General features: G+C 39.0%; 3 protein-coding genes across 3 annotated transcripts; 2 read left to right on the top strand and 1 right to left on the bottom strand.

Moving 5' to 3' along the window:
• Positions 1–331: 331 nt before the first annotated feature.
• Positions 332–1,881, top strand: LOC112283947 (uncharacterized). Its single transcript, XM_024523363.3, has 4 exons — positions 332–839; positions 1,014–1,075; positions 1,177–1,237; positions 1,341–1,881. Exons 1-4 carry the CDS (start codon positions 794–796, stop codon positions 1,505–1,507), a joined length of 336 nt encoding a protein of 111 aa, XP_024379131.1. The 5' UTR covers positions 332–793; the 3' UTR covers positions 1,508–1,881.
• Positions 1,882–2,994: 1,113 nt separating this feature from the next.
• Positions 2,995–8,192, top strand: LOC112283946 (uncharacterized). Its single transcript, XM_024523360.3, has 13 exons — positions 2,995–3,288; positions 3,938–4,047; positions 4,187–4,363; positions 4,484–4,614; positions 4,816–5,040; positions 5,236–5,420; positions 5,513–5,613; positions 5,752–5,937; positions 6,077–6,159; positions 6,729–6,786; positions 6,996–7,116; positions 7,360–7,470; positions 7,743–8,192. Exons 1-13 carry the CDS (start codon positions 3,279–3,281, stop codon positions 7,862–7,864), a joined length of 1,620 nt encoding a protein of 539 aa, XP_024379128.3. The 5' UTR covers positions 2,995–3,278; the 3' UTR covers positions 7,865–8,192.
• A 4,534-nt stretch (positions 8,193–12,726) lies between these two features.
• Positions 12,727–15,889, bottom strand: LOC112283247 (glycerol-3-phosphate acyltransferase RAM2). Its single transcript, XM_024521718.3, has one exon. The coding sequence runs from the start codon at positions 14,845–14,847 to the stop codon at positions 13,294–13,296; it is 1,554 nt and encodes a 517-aa protein (XP_024377486.1). The 5' UTR covers positions 14,848–15,889; the 3' UTR covers positions 12,727–13,293.
• Between the last annotated feature and the right edge of the window lie 7,633 nt (positions 15,890–23,522).

Consider the following 23,522-nt stretch of genomic DNA (forward strand, 5'->3'; position numbering starts at 1 on the left):
GTAAGTTAGAAGAAGTGGTCTTCTCCACCATGAACGTAACTGCCATGTACTTAACTTTGGTTACTTGCTGCATGTTGAATATTGTGGTATATATTTATTTAATATTTACCGTAGTTTTTCATGGTATCATTGGCATGAGCTCCTCTACCAAGTGTGACGAAGTGCGACGGAAGTGAGAGCCAAGACGATGAAGCTCATTTCACGACACTAAATGCAGCAACCATCCAAGCGCTAGCAAACAAACAAACATCAAGCTTTGGTGCTACACAAGAATGGCTGGAAATGCTAGAAATATATGCAAGCAGTGAGAGTGGATCGGAGACATGGACGTCGCCGCAGCTCCTCCTCAACCCCACCCAGTCGGTGAAACTCAGGCTCTTGCGCCAACTGGCGACGTCGTTGGCGCAATTGGGTCTCACGGTTACGGCTCCGGCTGGAATCTGTCGGTGGGTGCACATGGCAGTTGCGTGCATGGATAGATACTTGGATAGTCTCTGGGACTGTCGAAGCCGTGTGGTGACTGAACCACCGATGCGGACACGTCACGCTCAGAAACATACCTTTCGATGGGTTGACATCAGTCATCCGTGGAGAGAGCGATTCATGCGAGAGAGCCGTGCATGTATTGTCTGCGTGAGAGTACTGACCTAACGTAGCACCCCTCTCCTGTTTCGTATGCCTGGTGCGATGCGTTTGAAGCACAAGTTGAATATCTGATTCGTGCTGGGCAGCCAAGTTGAGCAGTGGGCTCACACGGTGTCTCTTTCGACGTTGATGTTTTGGGATTCAAACTATGGGCAGGGTGAAGGTGTCTGTCGTTCTGAAGATTATGATCCTTGGTACGAGCTAGACAGTCCCACTTTTGTTTAGGGTTTGAATGCTTGACAGATTATATGTGAAAATCGCGTTTGTTGGGAAGCTTGTACGTTACGGCAGACGGTCTATCCGATGTAGTTGGACGTGATATTGTCCAGTTCAGGAGTTTCTTCAGAACAGTGACAAGGTGTGTGCAGGTCTGATGGTGGGATCAATCATGGCAGAATCCGTTCCCAAACACCACAGGAATCATCGGAAGGTGCACTCGTTTTCTGAACTCTTTCTATCAAATGAAGGTTTGATGTCTTTGCAAATTATGTGCTGAGCACATTATTCCGGGTAAAACTTGCTGTCATACAGCTGCAGGTTCATGGTCGCGAACTACGTCACGTTTCAACCCCTCTGTCAGGATTCAACCCAGGTAATAACCAACAAAGATATGTGATCAAACCTTAGAATTTCGGTGACTTTGAAAGGGGATTCTGCATCGCTCCGACCTGACCGAACTTCATGTAACATCGCAGCATCCGTTTGTGGAGGACTTGGGCCCGTTTGTCCTGCAGGAGTGCACATCGAATGTGTCGTGGGAGGAATCGTTGGGTGCATTTGCTCTCTGGTCCACACCTGCCAGCCCACAGTTTCGGGCTGCATGTTGTTCGATGGCGCTTCGGTGACATCTTGTGGTTTCTAAATCCGAAAACCCTAACCCCTCAAGTTTATCAAAAAAAACTTTTCTCCTACAGTACAATTGCATAGCAAGTATGTTCAATTTAGCCAAGGAACTATGGCAGGAAGTAGTGACAGAAACAACACAGTGGATTGATAAATATTGTGCGATATCCAAGAGTCAAGAGCTGGAGCGACGCATGCCAAATGAGCCGTATGCATGATCTCAAATTTCAGCAAATCAATAAAACATACATGCCAGATTCGAGCAAAATGGCAACAATCAAACTAGGTTTTAAGTACAGAGTGGCTTGGTTTTCAACAGAAACTGAAGCTTAAATGTAATTTCCTCAGGACACCTGAGAAAGTTCTTGTGAAATGCTGAGAAGATTATCATAAGAGCGCATCCATCAGACCAAAGCATGGTCTCCAGCTCGAGATGACCATGCAGACGCTACAATCTCATGAGTAAATTGCTTTACAAAGTCCCTCCTTCCGAGTCGCACCCGGCGTCGAGTCCCAAATGTAACGAAATGGCGAAGCATAGGTCAGGGCTGCTTTAGCCAAAATTGACGTCCTGTATGACACTAGCAAGCGATGATCTGTGCACAAGGAATCGTCTCATGGACGTCGATTTTTATTTTGCGGCAGCGGCGCCGTGATCCCAGGAATGTAACATTGTCTTCACAACTGATTCGTAAGCATTATGCTCGAAGGACAGAATCTGCTAACAGTTTTTGCTCCACTTTTGTCCTTCATGTGTTGGGGTAACCACGCACTTTTTCATCGACTCTCTCACGATATTGCAAGTTTTTTGCGTGCGTAGTGACCACGAAATTTTCATTTGAGTGTGTTTGAATTGTCGTTTTCGTCATCCTAGTTGCGCCGTAATATTCAGTAGGTTCAAGCTGTCTGTTGGTCACCGTGAGGTGCTCATGGTAGGTAGTCCACTTTTTTCACTTATTTATTTTGAAGCGGTGGTGTTAGCGTGTTCCTTCGGTTGCTGTGCTGATGAAAGTCCTGGTTGAGTTGCAATAGAGACGATGTGAAGTGTTGTGGCCGTGAAGCGAAAATTACATAGAGTGTTGCAGTAAATACATCATCGTTACTCAAAACGCACATTCAATAGGGCGCTTACAGGATGCAGTTTGCAACGAGGACAGATGGAGCAGCAATTGTAATTTGCTTCAGCAGAGAAATTCTTAAGTTGAGAAAGCACATGTTTTTATATTAGATCTGCAGGAACCAAACTGTCATTTGGAGGTTTCAAACATGTGATTGAGCTTTACAGATTTCAATGTTCACTGGTGTGACTTCACTGCTCATATCAATACATGCAGCATGGCTGCAGATTGGGGCTTTTGAAGCAATTCAGACTATAGGGTAGAGCACTCTCAGAACTTCGACATCCCAAGGAAAAGGAGGGGGAATCTTTTACTTTAAAGGAGAGGGGGCCTTTACTTTTAAAATGGAGGGGTCCAGGGGGAGGGGGGTTTCTTTTTCTTTTTTTCCGTCTTCGCCGCTGTCGTGACACCAATTGCGTCGCGTTGCCTCCAATTTGTGTTTGTGTGTGTTTGTGTGCGATTAGTCTGGGCCGAATCTGCCCTTTCCAATCACTTCCATTCTTGTTTGCTTTTGCACACTCTGGCATCCGCTGCGTTACGGTTTTTGGACGTTGCGACTCGAATTTTAGGTCGCGCTGCCCGTCGATTCTCGTGCTGTCTTGTGCAATTCCGTTCAATTGCGCTGGCGGTGTGGTGCATCTGGGCTGTGTTCGGCAGCACGGGCGTGGAAGCATGGCTTTAGGTATGTTGTTTCATTCGGGTTTCAATTCTTGTTTGGCTGGTGAGATTTTCCATGGAGTTTTGAGGTTTTTCCTACTTCGATGAAGGAAATCGGGAGGGGGGGAGGGGACGAATGAGGGTTCGGTCCCTTTCAATTGTGATGTTTGATTTATGGTGGGAAAGTGGGGATGCTATCGCCCGTATTGTTGAATAATTTTCCGGGAGAGTAGCGACGGGTAATCGTGCTTGATTGTTGCAAGTGGTGAGAAATGTAGCGAGTGCACTGGGCACTAGTTTGTTGTTATTTGGATGCTATTTGGATGCAGGGGTTTGATGTGGGGTATTCTTCAATGTGGGGTACATGCAGCCATCATTTTCATTTTTGTTTTTGTTTTTATGTTTTTCCCTCCCTCTCTCTCCTGTGGTACTCCGTTTGCTTTTATAGCCTGCAGACTGCAATGTACTCATGCCTCTGAATGACCTGCCTAGGGTCATGTGGTATCGTGCTCACCCCACACTCGAACAGAGAATGCATTAGATTCTGATGGTTGATTTTTGGGATCGTACTTCATGCTGTGCCTTGTGGTCATGACCTGGATGTTCAATTCAGCTGCCCAGGATTTTCTTTGTGCCTTATCCTTAATTGTTTCTATTTGGATTTCCTCATGCAGAGCTTCCAGGTTTCTATTTTGATTCTGAATTGAACCGATACTTCCCGTTGCCTCGCAAACGAGGCAGAAGCGGTGTAGTTCAACTTGGAGGAGCGAGTTCTTCGAAGCAGGTTAGGCATTATCTTTGACATTTTGAGCTGTCCTTGATAACAGGGATGAGTATTTGAATCCTCAAAAAACATTGTGGTTGATTATATGTCTGAAGCAATCTGCTCATCGTAATACAGTCATCCAAATCTCGTTGCACAGGAAAACGGTAATCAAGATTCTGTTGATGTCCAAGTAGATGGAAGCGACGGCAGTCGACATCCCAGCGTGCTACAGCTGCTGCAAGCAAGGGAGCATAACAGTCGTACAAACAGAGCTTCCTCCAGTGATCGAGGATTCCGGAGACAATTCTTGGAAGGTCAAGCTGCCCATCCTCAGGTGGTTGCAGAGATACACTCTGCTATTTATCTGTAGTTGAAACCACCTGCCTTCATTTCCGATCTTCCCATATTTTTTCATGCTTGTCATTGCAGTGTTATGATGTTGTGATTGTCACAGGTTTGGGATTACGATAGGACAGACATGTGCGCTGATGGTGCACTGCAACAGTTGCGTGTGACCTGTCAAACACTGGAGGGTGAGAAGGAGGCTGATTTATTAATTCTTGGAGGTAGCAGCGGTCGTTTTGAGTAAGCTTTATCTCAGTCAATTCTTAGTTCATTAGGAGCCTAATAAGCCTGAAAGATTAGTATCTTACAGTGAGCCAATTCAATTCGACTGACTACATTTCACCGTTGTTTACGTGTTTAATTTCATCCATCTTATGTTTTATGTTTCTCTCTGGCGATCCGTACTTGCAAATGCTAATTTTTTTTTGGTCTTGTGTTTAGGCTCTGTGGAACCACACTTCTAAACGGATTACAAGCGCGATCAGCAGACATCGTACATCCCAAGCGATTTGCACCCGCAGAAGCCACAGTCAAAGTTTCAACAGAGAGGGACCCACCCGGGCTGTGGTCCATTGAAAGTTCACGATTTTCGTCTCGCATTACAGCAATCAAGAGACTTGGAGAGGGATTATCTGAAAACAGTGCTCATCCTCATCGAAGGGCAATGTACACCCTTTTACCACACTCTTTTCAAAATTCAAGGAACCTGGCATGCTTTTGTTCTTGCACTTATTGGAGGATTGTAATTTGAACTTCTAGTTCATTGTGAGCTCTCAATGCTTGCAGGTCCTTTTGACAAAAATAGTTTCCTTAGTTATATGCAGGTATTAAATCCGATTTTGCTGGTTTTTGCCTATGCAGACTTACAACGCTAGGTGATGGAAAAGCAAGTGGATCTCTGTACGTTCTGTCTTTCAAGCAAGGGCCTGAAATTCAGGAATGGGATCGGAATTATCCCTTGCCTTTTCAGATCCAAGCTAGAGTTAAGACTCGTTGCAGCGTTTATACAGCTGAAGCCAATCCCAATGGAATAGCAGCAAGCTTGGGTACTGGTCTTCTTCGGGCTTGCAATGCTCATGTTTGTGTCCATTTTTTTATTACAGTAGGTGTGTTGAGTGTCGTGGTATCGGCTTTGCAGGTATGGATGAAGGCGCTGGGCTGGTAGCATTGGAGAGAAGTGATGTCACTTGGCTGTGTCGAAGCAGCAGTGATGTTTTGGCACAGCAGTTCGATAAAGAGGCAAGCTTATTTTGATCAAATTGCTCATTTCATGCGCTGTGAATGCGAGATATATAATGTGAAGTACCCATAATGCTATTTTTCTAGTATCGTCAATGTTCTGTTACTTCAATTAAATTTAAGTTCTCTCCTCTCCAGGGTAATGTACTTTTCTGTGGATTTCGAAATGGTGTAATATCAACAATCGATTTAAGGAAGCCAGCCCCAAAAGAAACACACATGCATCATGAAGCTGCTGTCGTCAAGTCGAAGTTTAAAGGAGCTTTCCCTCCTTCTATGAAATATCAACAGCGAAATTCACACTCCAGCAGTTCGCATGGCAATGTGCGCCCCTTTTAATCTTGTCGTGGCTGATATGTACTCTTGATCTGACTCTGCCTTAAATCCGAACCATACGTAAGATGATACTATTTGCTTGAGGGATAATAGCTGTCTTAACAGATCAAAGTTATTTTGGTTGCAGAATAAACAGAATAGCAAACGCAGAGTGGACGATTACTTTTGCAGTCACGCTAAAATCATGCGAATGGGTTCAGCAATCTGCAGGTGAACCACGACTTGGAAACCTTTGTACAATATTTGAGGTTTTCTGAGTGCCACCCGTCTCTAGATGGCATGTGTTGTTGAAAGAAATGAGGTGTTGTGCAAGAGGGGCTGAATATCAGTAATAGCTCACAAATGGCGTCGATCTTATGTCGGATGATATGCCTTCACATTTGTTTGGTGCGATGGAAAATGTACTCGATTTTTTCGAACTTTGGAACTAGGTGGGAGTAGCGAATCATCTGGTGTCTACCGTACAGTTTTTTAATGAAGTTTCCTTGTCTAAAAGTATGATCAAATTTACACCATGGTGAGACTTCGCGTGGTTTTGGAGCTGTCAAAGTTTAGAAATAGATTGATCATGTCGTTGAAATCCAGTTTACCACGTTGTTAGTAGTCTAATACTAATTAGTCAATCGTCGAGGTTGTTTTCTTTTATGTGTTGTACCATTATTAGAGTCTGTAATATTCATGCTTCCACTTATAATAATTACATTAGTCTTTCAGCAGCTTGGCTATCATTTCTAAAACGATGCAACACTGAGTAATACTGAAATTGAGTGTTTTTGCAGTTTATTGCTTTTGCGGAATGATGAGAACTATCTGTTAGCAAGTGCAATGAATGGAGTTGTAAGTTGGACCACTCTTTTCTGTATCTTTGTTTTGTCTTTGTACTGATTCTGAATATGTGCAGTATTAATTGACGTTTCAAACCCGATATTATAATGTCGATAGAATTTGGAGTAAAATCCATAAACGAAATTGGAATCATGACTAGAATCAAAAAGATATTTCTTGTATGGGTAATGAAACGTTCCGATTCTTTTTGTCCTTTACAGATTCACCAATGGGATCGACGTATGGTGGAGAATGGGGCAGTAAGAACATATGAGGGCCATAACAATACACATACTACGTTGCAGCTTGGTGTCGATCCAACTGAGACTCTTCTTGTATCTGGTACTATTAAGAGGCTTGCATCTATTATCCTACTTGGTATATTGATGAATCACATTGCTTCTGGTTAATGGTAAAGCATCTTCGCAGTGGCTCTACTGAGGTAGTCTTGGAAACTTGACAACAAGCACAACGAGTGGATTTTTTAAATCCAGCTGTTTATCACGCATTCTGTTTTCCAGCTCATTTTTTTAAGGCAAGTTACATTATATGATATGGTTAGTATGTCGAGTGGATTTTCATTAGGTGGAGAAGACTGCGCACTTCGTATATGGAGTTTGGCTTCTGGGCGGCTATTGCATACAGAAAAAAGTCTTACTTCTCCTGCTGCCTGTATATGCTGGCCAGCTTCCATGCGTAAGTACAGCATGGGTTGCAGTTCTAAACGTTGATGTGATTTTCAGTTTTGGCTTTCATTTTTGTTGCCTAGCTGTAGATCTTGCTTTTTCTGAATTGTAGAACCATGTTCTTCACGAAATTGCTGGATGTATGACATTTTGCCAATACATCTGGTGAACACTTGGGTTTTGTTTTTGTTCGTCCAAAAAAGCTTCTGGATTATAAGTTTGGCTGGATGTATTTCAGAGTCTATGTTCGAATAATACCTGATTTCATTACTTTGCATACAGGTTTGCACAGTCAGGGTGGTTACTGGGAAGATTCCCCTTTTGAGAGTAACTTTAGTTGGGGTTTTTGGTTTGGTTCCTCTACTGGTCTACGTTATATGCACGGTGCAGGCTCACAATTATAAAGCCTGAAAGTTGAGATCCAGTACTTAAAAAGATTTTGGAAGTGCTTACGAAGTGAGATTTCTACCGAGTTGCAGCGGCGTAAGCTACTGAATATGGTTCAGGAGCTTTGTGGAATATAAGGCCGCTGTCTTTAGTTTCTTGTCAGCACATGATTCTAGCCTAATGGCATGGTAGTGAGTTTAATGTGCTAGGTGACTGTTCGAGTATGAGAGAGGTCATTTACTTTTAGTGTATACATCCCCCGGCTTATTGAATTTTTTATGATTAGTTTCTCTGGTTATAATTCATTCATTATAATTTTTGGATCTTTAAATCCCCTTTTGAGAACTTCCTATCATCTCGGAATTTCTAGTGAATCAGTATGCCTCTTGAGTGCTCGAGTTACACGATTACACATGGTAAGTCTGCTGAAAGCCTCTCCAAAGCTCTGTGATATCTTAGGGGTCTGATGTTATACATGAGCATACGTGAGCGAAATGCATGCGTATACTGCTACTACACGAGTCTTCTGGGAACTGGAACTGGATCTTCTAACTAATTTGGGGTGCAGTCAAGGTAATGTAAGTCGGTAAATATGGTTCGGGACTTAGCTTTCATGGTTTTCATTATCTCCGGGTCTCTTTGTGGGTTTTTTCTTGTCCACACGAAATTCTAGAAGTGTTGTTGGGAAAGTGAACGTTTATTTCTTGTGATATTTGCAGTGCGAACACTTTTCTTTTCATTCATATGAGTCGGGTGCAGAACTCGAAGTCAGCAAGGACTTGTACTGCCACCTGACTTGTTAGGAAGGAAGCAGTAATGTTCTCTTCAGATTCCTACTCGTTTGTTGTTTCTGTCGAGGGCAGTTTGTGGAAGTTGATTCCTGGGCCAACCTTCTGCCAAACAGTAGCAGCAGCTGAATGGCATACTTGTTGATGGGGGCGTCCACAGAGCTGCAGCTCGCCAGGTCTGTGGTGAAGACCTGAGATCTTACCTCGATAGAATTCGTTTCTAATGCACCTAACGTCAGAAGTGGTACCTATGAGCTTACTAACATTTGACAAACTCTGACGTGGCTTTGGACATTTGTGCCGAAAAAATACCCAGCTTCTTCACAACATAAGTCTCCTCTCCTTGATCCAAGGTATGTCAGTTTTCTTTGGATTGCTGTGCATGTAGACTGTCACACAGCCCATGAGTTATTTGTTTTGGCTGCCAGGTGTTACTCAAGGTCCAACCCAGAACACTTGCAGGTTTTTGAAGGAGCCAATATTCATGCAATGTAGCATTATGAATTGTGCACAATATTTGGTGTTTGTCACAATCAACAAACCCCATTTTCAACTGGATCATCAGTCATCACTGTACTGCAAACTCACCAAATTGTGTGATGATGATGTGCTGTAATTCTTTGAAGGCCTAGACAGATGTCAATAGTGTGCTTAATGAATAGCAGAAGTCTGGGATGTAGACACATGTGCTTCATCTTAGCCAGTGAAGATGGCCTCCACCTCAAACCTGGATGAGCTTTTTACCTGATGCTTGTTCCATTAAGTGTGAACATAACTTTTCAACCACTCCTTTGTACTCAACATTACCATCATGTTGTATGGAATGTTGCGGGACACCTCCTGTCTCCATATGTAAATCTTCAGCACAAATTGAGGCTTGATGGTGACTTGAAGAGTGTGAGCACTTTTCATTAACATGTTGCATGTTCAATTTTCAATCCTGGCAATGTATATATTCTCTGGGTCCCACAGAGAATTGAATTAAAAAAATTTAAAATACTGGGATTTGTTTTGGTTACCATTCCCACTTATACTTACAGGGAATGGTGTTCTATGTGAGAGCTTTTGGGTGTTAAAATTAATGGAGGGAGGGAGAAGTATGTGTATGTGTGTGTGAAGGGTAATGATTTGAGAGCCCCATTCCTTATTATTCAAGTCTAAAGGAGGGCGCACATTCCATGTGGAATCACCTTCTAGCACAAAGCATCATCATCTCATTTCATATCCTCTTCAAATAATATATTTGTTAAAAAAAAACTCATTTATCTATTTTGATAAATAAATCAAGAACAAAAGAAAAACAGAAAAATAAAGGTTAGAATAACATAATTTACTAGACCATGTGCCAATTAAGAATAAATTTGTAATTATTTTTTGCAATTTCATAATTTTTGTAACAAAAATGATGGTATCTTTGATTCAATTTTGAATTTTAAGTTAATAGAGTAATGTGGTTGTTTCACAAATGATGTTGATATGTGTTGTAGTTCCATGTCATTCTTTTCTTTTTTTAAACTTATGAATTATTTTCTTGTTGGTGGAATTTATAAATGATGTTGTTTTCTATTAAATAATGTCTAAATTGCTTGCTTTTTTCTCAAACCAATTAATAATATATTTTAATAACCACACTATTTTTTTAATCAAAACAAAAAATAAGACTAAATACTTAGATTTTAGTTCAGGTTAGTTTCCAAAATCTTGATTAATTATTGGGGGTTATCAGTTTTTGGGAGATTAATTTTCTGGGAAACAATTGGGAGACAATTGTACATTAAACGTACTATTCCAACTAAAGATGCCTGATTCTAAAATATTAGCAATTTTACTTTAAATCCGAAAAATCAGTTTTTAATTTTTTTTCCTTAAAATCATAATATATTTAATTATAGTAACAAAATATTAAAATACCACATCTCATTTGTTTGTAATTCTACTTTACAAATTTTTAATCATCAACGTATACAAAATTTTCATTAAAACTTATTTTTGAAACTTGAGTTAATAATTCTGATAAATTACAGATATTATAAATTTATATCTGGTACTTTAATTTAACAAGAAGCCACATAAAGAAAACACTTTCACATTGTCATTAATCTTTTTAGAGTTTCCACAAGGTAATTGAAAGAATCCACATCGTAGCCATGGATAATAAAATATGAAGGGGTAATACCACCAAGTGCAATTTAGTAATAGATCAAAGTACCAGTTCAACACTATACATGAATTAGATTTTACATGTGATTCTAAGCAAGTTAATAAATATTTTAAAACATATTACAACATTAAACATGGCATATTAAAATTTAATTAATGGATGTAGTATTAAAAAAGACTAAAATATAAACTTCAGAAATACATTCTATTACATAAAGAAAAACCTATGTGATATTATATACAATTAATATTATTTATTATTATTTAAAAAAAATTAAAGTAAAGAAATCTCATAAATATTTTTAACATATTAAGATACTATATATATATATATATATATATATAATTTGAAGATTGGTTATCATGTTTTGTATATAAATTTATTCTTTAAATAAATAAATAAGATTCATGATATATCTTTCATATTAGCCTTGTTAGTCCAAGTCTTTTCTAAATCTTGTAATATCCACTTCAATATCTTAAAATTTGCTGTAATATTTAATCTATTATTGTTCTATTAAACTCCCTTTTGTACAATAAGTTTAGCTTTTGATTATTATTTAACAGCAAGTCATATAATATAAATCAAGATTGTTTGATATCATTATTCTTATCATTAAATGTAGTATATTTTTATTATTTGTGTGTGTGTGTGTATATATATATATATATATATATATGAGAAAATATTAAGGTGATTCACCTAAATCTTAAATCAACCCACTACTCATCTCTCCCTTCATTGCTTCTCTCTCTTCATTCTAGTTTGGAATATCTATTGTATTGAAGCTTGGGAATTCACCACCACTTTATATTATGGGTCCATTAAAGATTGCTTAAGAAGAGTTGAAAATTTTGGTATTGTGAGAACAATTTTGAGAGTTGGATTACAAATTGTAACTACTTGATGTGGTAAGTGACGATAAGAGCAAAGGTGGGTCAATTTAAGATTTACATGTGTCGATTTAATATTCTCCTATACAAATATAAATAAGATACATTAATCTAGTCATGCACACATATACTGACATTGATCAATTCAAATTATACTTTTTGAAAGGAACTTTAATAATTCAACGTTTCAATAAGAAACTATAAAAATTAAATTGGTATATAACTAGAAATGAACTTGGATTTCATAATTTAGAAAAGTAAATTAACAACCCTAAATCTGGATGAGAAAACTTCACCAGGTACATAACTAGATTTGTTGTGAAACAAGATATTGTTATTATTAATATTATTATTATTTTCATATTCGTCCCATGACTTCTGGAATGAAAAATTCAAACCCACCTTTAATGCAGCCCGTCATGTAAATATATTTTCTCAACCACAATAAATAAGTAAATGAATAATAAAATAAAAAATAAAAAATCCAAGTTAAACTAATGAAGTGGTGCATTATTGTTCATCCATGAGTGTGATGGCCAATAAGTCATCCATGGTTACGATGAACCGATATTCATCCACTCAGTCTTGCCAGTAGGTGCCGCAGTCTGCCGCTGGCAGAGCCTAACTGCCGTTGTCACGGCCGCGGCCATTAAGACGCTCTATCATTCAAACTGCGTACTTGGGCTTTCAGTTGCGACGTGTACCGCAAGTCGACATGCAAGCGTTAAAGCAGAGCAGTGATGGTGCTGCTGCTGGGCAGTACCCGACGAACATGCTCCGATAATCTGATGCTTCACAGCTCATCCTACTCGACTTACTCATATTAGTTCATTGACTGCACTGCGAAGATTCCCACTACCAGAAAAAGTGCACTGGAATACCTCTCACCCAGGGTCACACTGTTGCTGATCAGCAACGATCTGAGTGCAACGTCCCGAGTAGAGCTAGTTGTGTTCTATAGCTGACATTTATGGCGAATGCACACGCAGTCCGAAAGCATGGTGGTGATCCAGAAGTAGGTGTTGTGGGGCCAGTGGTTGCATGAATGATGAAGATCAATGTCCTTCAATGAATGGTAGGAATAATACACAATACAAACGCCTAATGCTTCTGCTTACAGGCGAGACAGCAGAGACACTAGCTACAGTCCTACAGTTCAAGGTTTGAGGAGCAACAAGAACTCAGTCATAAGCCGAAGTTATATGTCGTCTCTGAAAAGCAGCCAGTGTCCTTTTTACCGCCGCAGATAGAGCAATGTCCAACAGTGTCTTCCTGTTTCTGTAGTTAGTCAAACGCTGTAACTGATAGAAAGGAATTGTATGGTTCAACTTTCCAAATTATAACACGATGTTTATCCTCTTAAAATTGTACTATTTGGTTTCTAGTCGGTGTCAATCAATCAACAGCAGAAGCTCGACACAGTTGAGGTCGGGCTGGATGCAGACAACGCAGCACATGTGGGTCATAGCTGGGGACCGAAGGTTTTCCCTAACTCCGCACAATTTGAGGAAAAAAATCGGTCCTCCGCCACCTAGGAAATTATTTGGGTACAGGACCATCCGATGCTGCGATTTGACATGTGGCGTTACAAGTAAACCCTAATGTCACTGCAAACCAAATATTCTGCTGGCCCTCTGCCGCAGACTTCGATCTGGTACAATTCCATCGTTCCCCGCCAACACCCTGTACTTATCTTTGCGCGTAAGATTGGTGCATTGAAATCCGAGAGAGTTCGCCAACACACGCTGGATGTAATTCGCAACCTCGTGGCTAGTTTTTCCGCCATTGCAAGTCAACTGATGCGGGAGTTGATCTAAGAATGTTACCTCGTACTTAGGGCGGGGGTTCATAAAGAAAAAGAACGGATCCATGCCCTTCCAGCCTCGAGCACTCGTCCCATGAAACATTGAAATCTTGATGTTCATGGTTACGGGGACGATTTGGTCAGTCAATTCTGCAAACAAGGAACTGAACCGCAGAAGATAAGGCTCGCGGCAAGTGGTGCCCTCAGGACACACTACGAGGTCACCCTCGTCCAAGAGACTAGCCATAGTGCTCGCATCTGTGTTCCTGTCTCTCGTGAGACGTACAGTTCGGATCGGAGCCAGGACTTCCGACAACCGACTGATGCTGTACGTCACTGCCGTGACTTTCCTTCGCACGGCTATAGACAAGAAAATGGGGTCCAGGAGAGTGCGATGTGAACAAACGAACAGCACGCCGCGTTTCTTGCTCCGAAGGGGACATGTCGGGGGAATTCCCTTTATACGGACCGTGACGCCAAGCATGGCTTCTAGAGGGAGAGCCCACCACATTGGTAACATTATGCCAATGAACATTCGGATGATGGCCAAGACGAAGCCAATCGGGCACCAAAGTGTCACCGCCAGCGCCATCAGCGGCGTAGGACGACACACCAGCCTTCCGTCATGGAAAATCAACGGCTTCAAGTAGTCTTTCTTCGTCACGGACGGCACCTCCTTATAGCTAGGCACTATGTAAGCCTCTTTGCAGAGGTCCATGAATGCGAAGTCGCTCGTTCGGTCCCCTAGGCCAAGGTCCGGCTGGTCGGACCCAAAATATTTCTTCACAGCTCGTTGCTTCGCTGTCCCCACTAAGACACCAGGGCCGGTGACGAAGCCGGTAGCATATCCCCCACTCGAAATTTGAAGCTCGGTGCCCATCACAGCGTCTACATCTAAATACTCCTTAAGGAATGGCTCCACTATTATCCTTGGATTGGCTGTGACGACGTAGCGTTTCTCGCAGGAAATAAACACTCTGTAGCTGATGGAGTGCATGTCCTCCAAGAAAAATTTCGGCAGTACACCACGCGCCACTGACTCAATGGCTGACACTTTGAGCCCCGCAAGCGATATGAATATTAGCATCTTAATACCGACTACCTCAGAGATGAAGTTGTAGACGAACCAAACGATGGGAGAGACAAGAAGAAGAATGATGAACCGTAATGGACTACCGGCTTCGAAGGCTAGCAGCATGAAATAGGGGAAGGAGCTTCGCGACCGAAGAAGCGTTCCGTCCAAATCTGATACAATGCTCTGATTTGCCCGACCCTCCACCCTGCAGTTCTCCACCTCGTCATAGTTTTCGCTGCAGTGAAAGCTTGTGACAGGGTCGGGTTCTTGCGTCTCCATCGCGGCTGTTGGCTTCCAGATCCTAAAGACCCAGGTCTGGAATTGCTCCGCCACAAACCGAACTGCTGAAAAGTCCTCCAGCTTGCACTGAAGTTCCACCACCAACTGATAAATACCTTCAAAATCCCTTCGAATACGAGCTTCTCCGTTGATGAATACTGCGCACCGCACCTTGCCAGTTATTCACTGTACGAAGAAGGCTAACTGTTTAATGATAAGCGCCCGGCGCTGGGATTTCTTTGAGCAGTGGTTCGAAAAAAATTCACTGAATTTTTGGCAAAGGAAGCAAGGGGAATGACTAATGCCTCTAAAAGACTGAGTGGCCTCAGCTATCTACAGAGAGGGTCGCCAGGACGGAGTTCTTGACGAGGGTGCTGCAATTGTAAAACCCGACTCCAAGACCTCAATTACAAGAGCCGGTGACATACAGAAGCTGGCCGGAGATCAGCGATCATGCTGCACAGTGCGCCAATCGATCACTGCAGCGCAAAGTTTGCGTTAGGTCATTAATGGAATCCATACTTCAGATTCAGTGTATTACTCGCCCTGCATCGTGCTGCAAATGATCTCCCAAAGAGTGCTGTAGTGGAGACTCGAGCTAATCAAACAGATGTTGCGAAGGTAGCAAATGAGGAAAAGCTCTGCAGTGAGCTGTGGTGGATGAGAATATGGAGGATGAGTATATGGAAGATAGGCCAGGTCCCCCAAGTTCAACTACTCGGGCCGGGTACAGGGTGCCTGCGGTTTAGGCCGAGGTGGGCGTCGCCCCAGGTCTGCATTTAATGGGGTGGATGTTTACGCAACAGTGAGTTAATGCGCCACTAATTACTAGAATTCGCAGTTCGCAAGCTGCTTCACTAGACTCTAAAACTGCCAGTAACCTTTCCTAGTGGGCTCTAGAAACAAACCCCAAGTCTAGGCCCAGCTTGCGCAGACCAGACCGGCACATTACAACCTCTTGATTCGGGTTTTGTGCAGGGTTCGTTGGATTAGGTGTGCGGCGCTTTCACTGCTGCAGTAGTCCTATTGAAGCCGAGAAGCTGAAGAGTGTTATGTGTAGATCAGTGTAAAAGCTCACCTGTGCAGCCATTACAGGTGGGAGTAGACCAGTGTAAAAGATCTGCTCACCTAGTCCGCAGACAGTATGTGTAGAGACCGACGTCGTATACCAAGAGCCGGGTGACACTCCCCCTTGTCACTATGTGTCACAGAAACCTCCCAACCCAATCGACTGGCTCAAGGCATGTCAGCCGTTAGATCTCCAAATTCAATCTTGTCTGTTGTAAAATCTATCGGGAATGTGGGGGCGTGTTGGGAGGAATGCAAGGGGCGGATAGAGGAGCTCTAGGGGAACTAGTGGCACGGACAAGGGAGAACTTGGCGATGTGAACAAGGAAGCGCGAGGGGCATGGCGGGGCAAGGGATCTTGTAGCCAATGGGTGGAGAGCTTGCCCAGCTCTCGCAAGGAAGGAGGCCGTAAGTCCTACCCATCATCCCCTCTCGCAAGCAGGTTGACCCAAGGCTCGGGGTGGGAGGTCTTCTATAAAAGTTTTTGTATCATAGAACTAGATGTTGTGGCTTGCAACGGGTGAAGAGACTTGTTGAATCTTATAGAGAGAAATATGAAGAAAGTAGTGCTTCTTTATAGTGTACGGTGGTGGCAATTATAGGAAAAAGAAAAGCAAGGAAAAATGTGCATCAATAAGAAATATGGTGGTAATTGTTACCACCAAGCATGAATTGAAATAAAAATGCATGGAAAAAATAAAAAATGTGCATGGATGGTGATCATTTTTTTTACCACAAAAGAAAGATAGATGGTAAAAAATGGATGGAAAATGAGCAGAAGAAATGGTCACTATTTGAGCAACTTAGTAGGGGGATCCATGCCCACTAAGTTATAATTAAAATATTGGCAATGACTAATGTGAGAATTTAGTGGTTGAAAATACTAATAATAAGTTAAATATTGATTTAAAGTATTAAATTTTTGCAACATTAATCATATTGTGTGTGGTTTGTGTAAGTAAAGTAAGTATCATATTTTAAAGCTTAGAAGATGGGGGTGTGATTGAAGCTATTAACAAAGTCTTTGAGGTTTTTTACCTCAACAATATTTCTTCAAATGATGAAATCAACTTCAACTTCTGATGGCTTTTTGATACTAAAGGAGAAGAAGATAAAGAAGAGATGAAAGTGGTTCTAGACCCAAATTCAATCTTCTAACGTTCATTCCAAAAAGATACTATTGCTTTAAACATGAATTGAGAGAATATTTAATTCAATGGTTGAAAAGAGGTAATAATCACCACACATGATACTATTATTAGATTGAATGCTAATTTTATTTTTCAAGTAAAAACTTCAATTGAAGTATTTCATAAAACCATTTTGAAAAAAAGAAGAAATCTTAGAAATGATTTTGGGATACTTAAGTTGTATAATAGTAAACATTGGTTATATAATAAAAAGTATCCAAATTATATTATTTCATACATTGACATATAAGCATCAATAGTTATGAAATTTGCATTGTGGAAGAAGGTCTCATATTATAAAACAAAAATTCTTCCAAAAGTTTGTCATTTCAAATAGATTGTAGAAAGTAACAAACATGGGATTCTAAAGACTTATATTATGAAAGTCATAAAGACTTATATTATGAAAGTCATAAAGACTTATATTGAGTGTAAGTTTAAAAAATCTAAATTTGAAGGAGTGATTAATAAACAAGATTAGTAACTTCAATAAAAACTTCTAATATTATATAATTTCTTATATTTAAATAAATAAATAAATAAATAAATAAAGAGATAAATAATCTAAAAGCCCAAAATATGTTGGTATTGAAGCTAATCCATTAATATTAAAGAAGGATATTTTATGCTTTAAAGATGGCAATCTTTGCATGTAATTGGAAATAAAAAATTTGCAATAAAGATTTTGATTCAATCAACAAAAGTGGTAAGCTTAAATAACAATTTTCTAAAAGACATGTAAAATGTAAGTTTTTTGTAAAAACATATATCTCAAGGATGAAGGATAAGATATTAAAGTTCATATTAATGCAAGTCATAATATCCATGATCCTATATCAAAAAATGATAATTATTTTTTACATATTCATCAAAGTACAACTAATAATTATACTAAGATATTTGATAATCTTAATAACATCAAATTTTCCTTAGCATATTTTAAAAGATGCAAAGATTTTTTTTAAAAAAAAACTCTATTGCATGAGCAACAATTTTTTTATTTTGTTTTATTTTTTCAATTCAAAAGAAGTATCAAATCTATCATATTATCTTAAAATAAAAAAAGATGCAATAAAAATAACTATGAAGTAGAAAGAGAAACAATCTCTAAATAGATGGAAAATAAAAAGGTAATTTTTTAACAAGCTTATAATCTAGAGAATCCAATAGTAGAGAAGTGAATATATATATTATTGATACAAAAAAAAGACATGTTCAAAAGTGCAAAGAATATTATGCCAAACTTAGCATAGATCATAGACTTAATATTTAAGATCAATCATTAGCGTATGCCATTGTATGTTAGGATATGCCTCAATGTAATGGAATTGGACATGTCAATTTTTTGATGCTTTGTCTTGTTAGCAAGGATATTAATTAAGAGCAAATGGCATTGTATTTCTTAATGTATATTGTATTTCAAATCATAAGTATAATTTAACCAAACATAATAGTAATGTCACGGACATACTCATATAAGCTAGTAATTTCATATACAAGTAGGTAAAAGTAAGTTAATATGGAAGCTTCCTAGAAGCTTTATAGATACTGTTTTGACTTCATAGATGTCTTTAATTGACTTTTTGGATTAGAAACGTGGTCAACAAGTTGGCCATGTACCATACATGTTGTTAGCTTGAAGATCAAGCTAACTATGTGGCCCACACGTAGAAAAACTTGCCTTGTAAGTCAAGGCATGTGTCCTACAAAGTCAACACATATTGGAGGTCCTATAGAACGTCACCACGTAGCTCTTAGTTAGATAGTATATATAGAGACAAGAGTGAAGCCTTCTTCACTCTTGTCAACTCTTTTCTTGCTTCCAATCTAGTTTCAAGGGTCTCTAGTTTTCTTGTCTTTTGGCAATAGCCATTCTAGTTTCTCTTTCAATATACATACTTATTTATTTATATTTTGTTACCTTTCTTTGAGTAAAGGCTCACTTGTCTGAATTGATTTTTCATCGAGTTCTTGTCCTTGACAGATTGACAAGAATATACCTACAATATCAGAGCTTTGTCTAATCTTGATTAAAAGTAGATTACTCTTTTTTCTTGATAAGATATAAGCATATTAGAAGTTGCGGATTATCCTCTTCTAAACTGATATTGTCCTTAGTATTTTCTTTGTTCTCAAGTCCTCTCTTCTATTTGTCTTAAGCGATATTAGACATCTTCTCTCTTCTAAGTGTTATCATGGCAGAACTTATTGAAATGAAGAGTGCAATGGTACAAATGCAAGAACAATTGAGGAAATTAATACTTGCGATGCATCAACTCAATTTACCACCACAAGGAGCAACAAGATTGGCAAGAAGTGAAGATATAGAAATGGTTGGAGCTGCTTCAATATCTGCACCATACCATGTCCTTTCTCCTTGGTGGAACGTCCTTCAAATATTAGAGAACCAAGAATTGCCCTACTCGAGAAGTTTGATGGCACCAGATCTAAGTTTTGAGGATTTATCAATGAAGTGCAACTTGTGATTGAACTTCAACCCCAAAGCTATCCAACTCTAGGATCGCAAGTTAGATTCATTGATACGCTTCTTTCAGATTCAGCACTATCGTAATTTTCATCTTTTCTTGAACGACGAGATTCAATATTGGATAATCTAGAGGTTTTTCTGGCGGAATTTCGATCCATGTATGGAGAACATGATGTAATTCGTGATGCAACCAATAAGATCCGTATTTTACGACAAGGCAATCGATCAGTAATATTGTACTTTTCATAATTTTGACAACTTACAACTGATATCAAGTGGGATGATGCTACACTTATTAGCCAATTTCTCTACGAATTATAATATGAGGTAAAAAAATTAATGCTCAACTTACCTGATCCTCAAACATTGAGTCAAACAATTGACTTTGCTGTGAAGTGCGACAATCATCTTTTTGAATTCCGATCTGAGAACCAACCTCAACGTTACTATAATTCAATACCAACACCAACACCTCTTCAATATATACATTCGAAAGTAGATGATATGCAAATTGATGCAGTACGTTTCAAACCTCTTACTAAGCAAGAAAAGACTCGTCGTCGTCAAGAAAGATTATGTTTATATTGTGGAGAACGAAAGCACACTGCTCAACATTATCCAAAGAAACAACGTAATCAAAAAATGAGGAGTATGGCTGTAAAAGAAGACAATATGTCAAAAAACGAGTTTGTCCAGCTACAATAGGGACCGTGCGGCTAGAACCTTACACAATATCTAGTAAAGATCCTATTCTCTCCTAAGAGCCCTCTCCTTGTTTTACATTAAATGTTATTTTAGAACCTAAATATTACAAAGTCTCTGCCTTGTTAGATTCGGGAGCCTCAACGTATTTTTTAGATGAAGAATTAACTAAAAGACATAGCATATCTTTAGTAAAGAAAACTAAACCTGTTCATGTAGAGGTCATAGATGGTCGTCTATTGTCTTTTGGAGATATTACTCACGAAATCCTTGCTATAGAAGTAATAATCAATGGCTATAATAGTTTTGTAGTATTTAATATCATTAGATCTCCCTCTAATCCAGTCATTTTAGATTTATCGTGATTAGAAAAATACAACCCTCAAATAGATTGGATCTTTCGAAGTCTTACTTTCTCTAAAAGAATAAGTAACATTGTAATTAATGAAGTAGAGAGTCATAGGTCCAGTTCAATTAAACCCGTATTTATAGGTGCAAAAGCTTTCTTGTATACTGCTAAGAAAGAATCACCATATATTATTTATGCCACACCTATTTTTACTAGTGAAAAGACTTCAAGTGGCATTCCAAGCCAATATCAAGAATTTCAAGATGTATTTGAAAAAAAGAATGCGGATACACTCCCGGAACATCGTTCCTATGATTGCTCAATTGACCTTCAAGAAGGAGCACAACCGCCATTCGGACCAATCTACAATTTATCACAAAATGAGTTGACTGAACTCAAGGAGTATATTGAAGAAAATCTAGCCAAGAATTTCATACACCATTCTAAATCTCTGGCAGCAGCTCCAATTCTATTTGTGAAGAAAAAAGATAGATCATTGCAGATGTGTGTTGATTATCAATGACTCAATAAGATTACCATCAAGAATGAGTATCCACTACCTTTAGTATCTGGACTTCTTGATCAACTGAATCAAGCTAAGATCTATATAAAAATAGATCTTCAGGGAGCATACAATCTAGTATGCATCAAAGAAGGAGATGAATGGAAGACTGCATTTCGAACTAGGTATGGACATTTTGAATACAACGTCATGCCTTTTGGACTTACAAATGCACTAGCAGCTTTTCAACATCTTATGAATGATGTTTTTCGAGAGTTTTTGGATGATTTTGTGGTCTGTTATCTAGACGATATCTTGATCTATTCTAAGAATCCAGAAGAACATGAACTTCATATTCGTCGTGTGTTACAAAAATTAAGAAATGCATGATTCTATGCCAAGATGAAAAAGTGTATATTCCACACTACTCAAGTCGATTTCTTAGGTTACATCATTTCAAATGATGGACTTATGATGGATCCTAAGAAAGTTCAAACTATTATAGATTGAAAGATTCCCAAAACAGTAAGAGATATCTAATACTTTTTGGGATTTGCCAACTACTATCGAATCTTCATCAAAGACTTCTCTCGAGTTGTAGCTCCACTTACACGTTTGACTTGTAAAGACAAATTCCAATAGAATCAAGAAGCGAAAGTTGTTTTTGAATCTTTGAAGACAACGTTTGTTTCTCCACCAATCTTATATCGTATTGATTTTTCCAAAGCATTCTTTATGAAAACAAATGCATCAGACTTTGCTCTGGGTGCGATTTTGTCAGAAATGGGAACAAATGAAAAACTTCATCCAATAGCCTTTCATTCAAGAAAATTTTCAGCAGTAGAAATCAATTATGAGATCCATGACAAAGAACTTCTTGCAGTTGTGGATTCTTTTCAAGAATGGCATCATTATCTAGAAGGCGCTTCCAGTCCAGTCACCGTGTATAAAGATCACAAGAACCTCGAATATTTTATGTCAACACGTGTATTAAATCGTTGTCAAGCTCATTGGAGCATGTCTTTATCAAGATTCAAGTTCATCATCACTTATCGGCCTAAAAAACAACAAGGTTTGTTCGATGCCTTGTCTAGATATTCTTATCTTGCACCAAAAGAAGGAGATGCAGCTTTTGAGCAACAGAGAACATTTCTCTTGAAGTCAGAGTAATTTCATCTTTGAGCAATAAAATCAACATTGATTGTTGATTTAACTTTTCTAAAGCAAGTCCAGTTAAGTATGTCTTCGGACCCTCTTGTTCATGATATCAAGAATAATTCTTCTAAATCTCATGATCCCTCTAAATTTCAATTCAAGAACAACCTATTCTATTTCGAAGGACGCCTATATATTCGAGAAGGAGAAGCATGTTTACATATTCTTCAAGATCATCACGACTTTCCAATAACAAGAAATTTTGGATATAATAAGACTTTGGAGCTGATATCTAGGGATTTTTGGTGGCCTCAAATGTGGAAGGCAGTCAAAAATTTGGTATTATCATAGGATGTTTGCTCAAGATCAAAAACTCCTCGTCATTGACCTTTTGGACTTCTTCAGCCATTACCCATTCCAGAACAACCATTGTCTTCTGTTTGTATGGATTTCATCACGGATCTTCCAATCTCAGGTTCTTATGATTCTATATTCGTGATAGTAGATTGTTTTACCAAAATGGCATATTTTGTACTATGTACAAAATCTATCACAGGTGAAGAAACAGCTAAGCTCTTTCTTGACAATATCTATCGCTATCATGGATTACCTAAGGATATTATATCAGATAGGAGAACTCAATTTGTATCAAGATTTTGGCGGACTCTTTTCAAGATTTTAAAAGTGGATATAAAACTATCTTCGGCATTCCATCCTCAAACTCATGGACAAACGAAGCGTATTAATCAAGTTTTGGAGCAATATTTAAGATGTACCATTAACTACCAACAAGATGATTGGACAACTCTTTTGCCATTGGAAGAGTTTGCTTACAATAACATGGTACATTCTTCTACAAAACAAACACCTTTCTTTGCTAATTATAGTTATCATCTATGACTTGATATTTTTGACTTTTCAAAAGTTGATAATCTTGTTGCAAAAGATTTGGCAATTCATTTATCAGAGCTACATGCAACAATGAAGGTGCAATTAAAAGAAGCTCAAGAACAACAAAAGGTCAATGCGGATGTCTATCGAAAGGAACAACCACCATTCCTCTTTGGTGATAAGGTATGGCTACTTCATCGTAATATCAAGACTACTCGTGCTTGTGACAAATTGGACTGTCGAAGGCTGGTACCATTTTCTATTTCTACACAAATCAATCTAGTTGCATATCGTTTACATCTATTGGAGTCAATGAAAATCCATCATGTA

This window comes from Physcomitrium patens, chromosome 6, assembly GCF_059467195.1.
Source record: "Physcomitrium patens ecotype Gransden chromosome 6, ASM5946719v1, whole genome shotgun sequence".
In the NCBI taxonomy this organism is placed as follows: Eukaryota; Viridiplantae; Streptophyta; class Bryopsida; order Funariales; family Funariaceae; genus Physcomitrium; species Physcomitrium patens.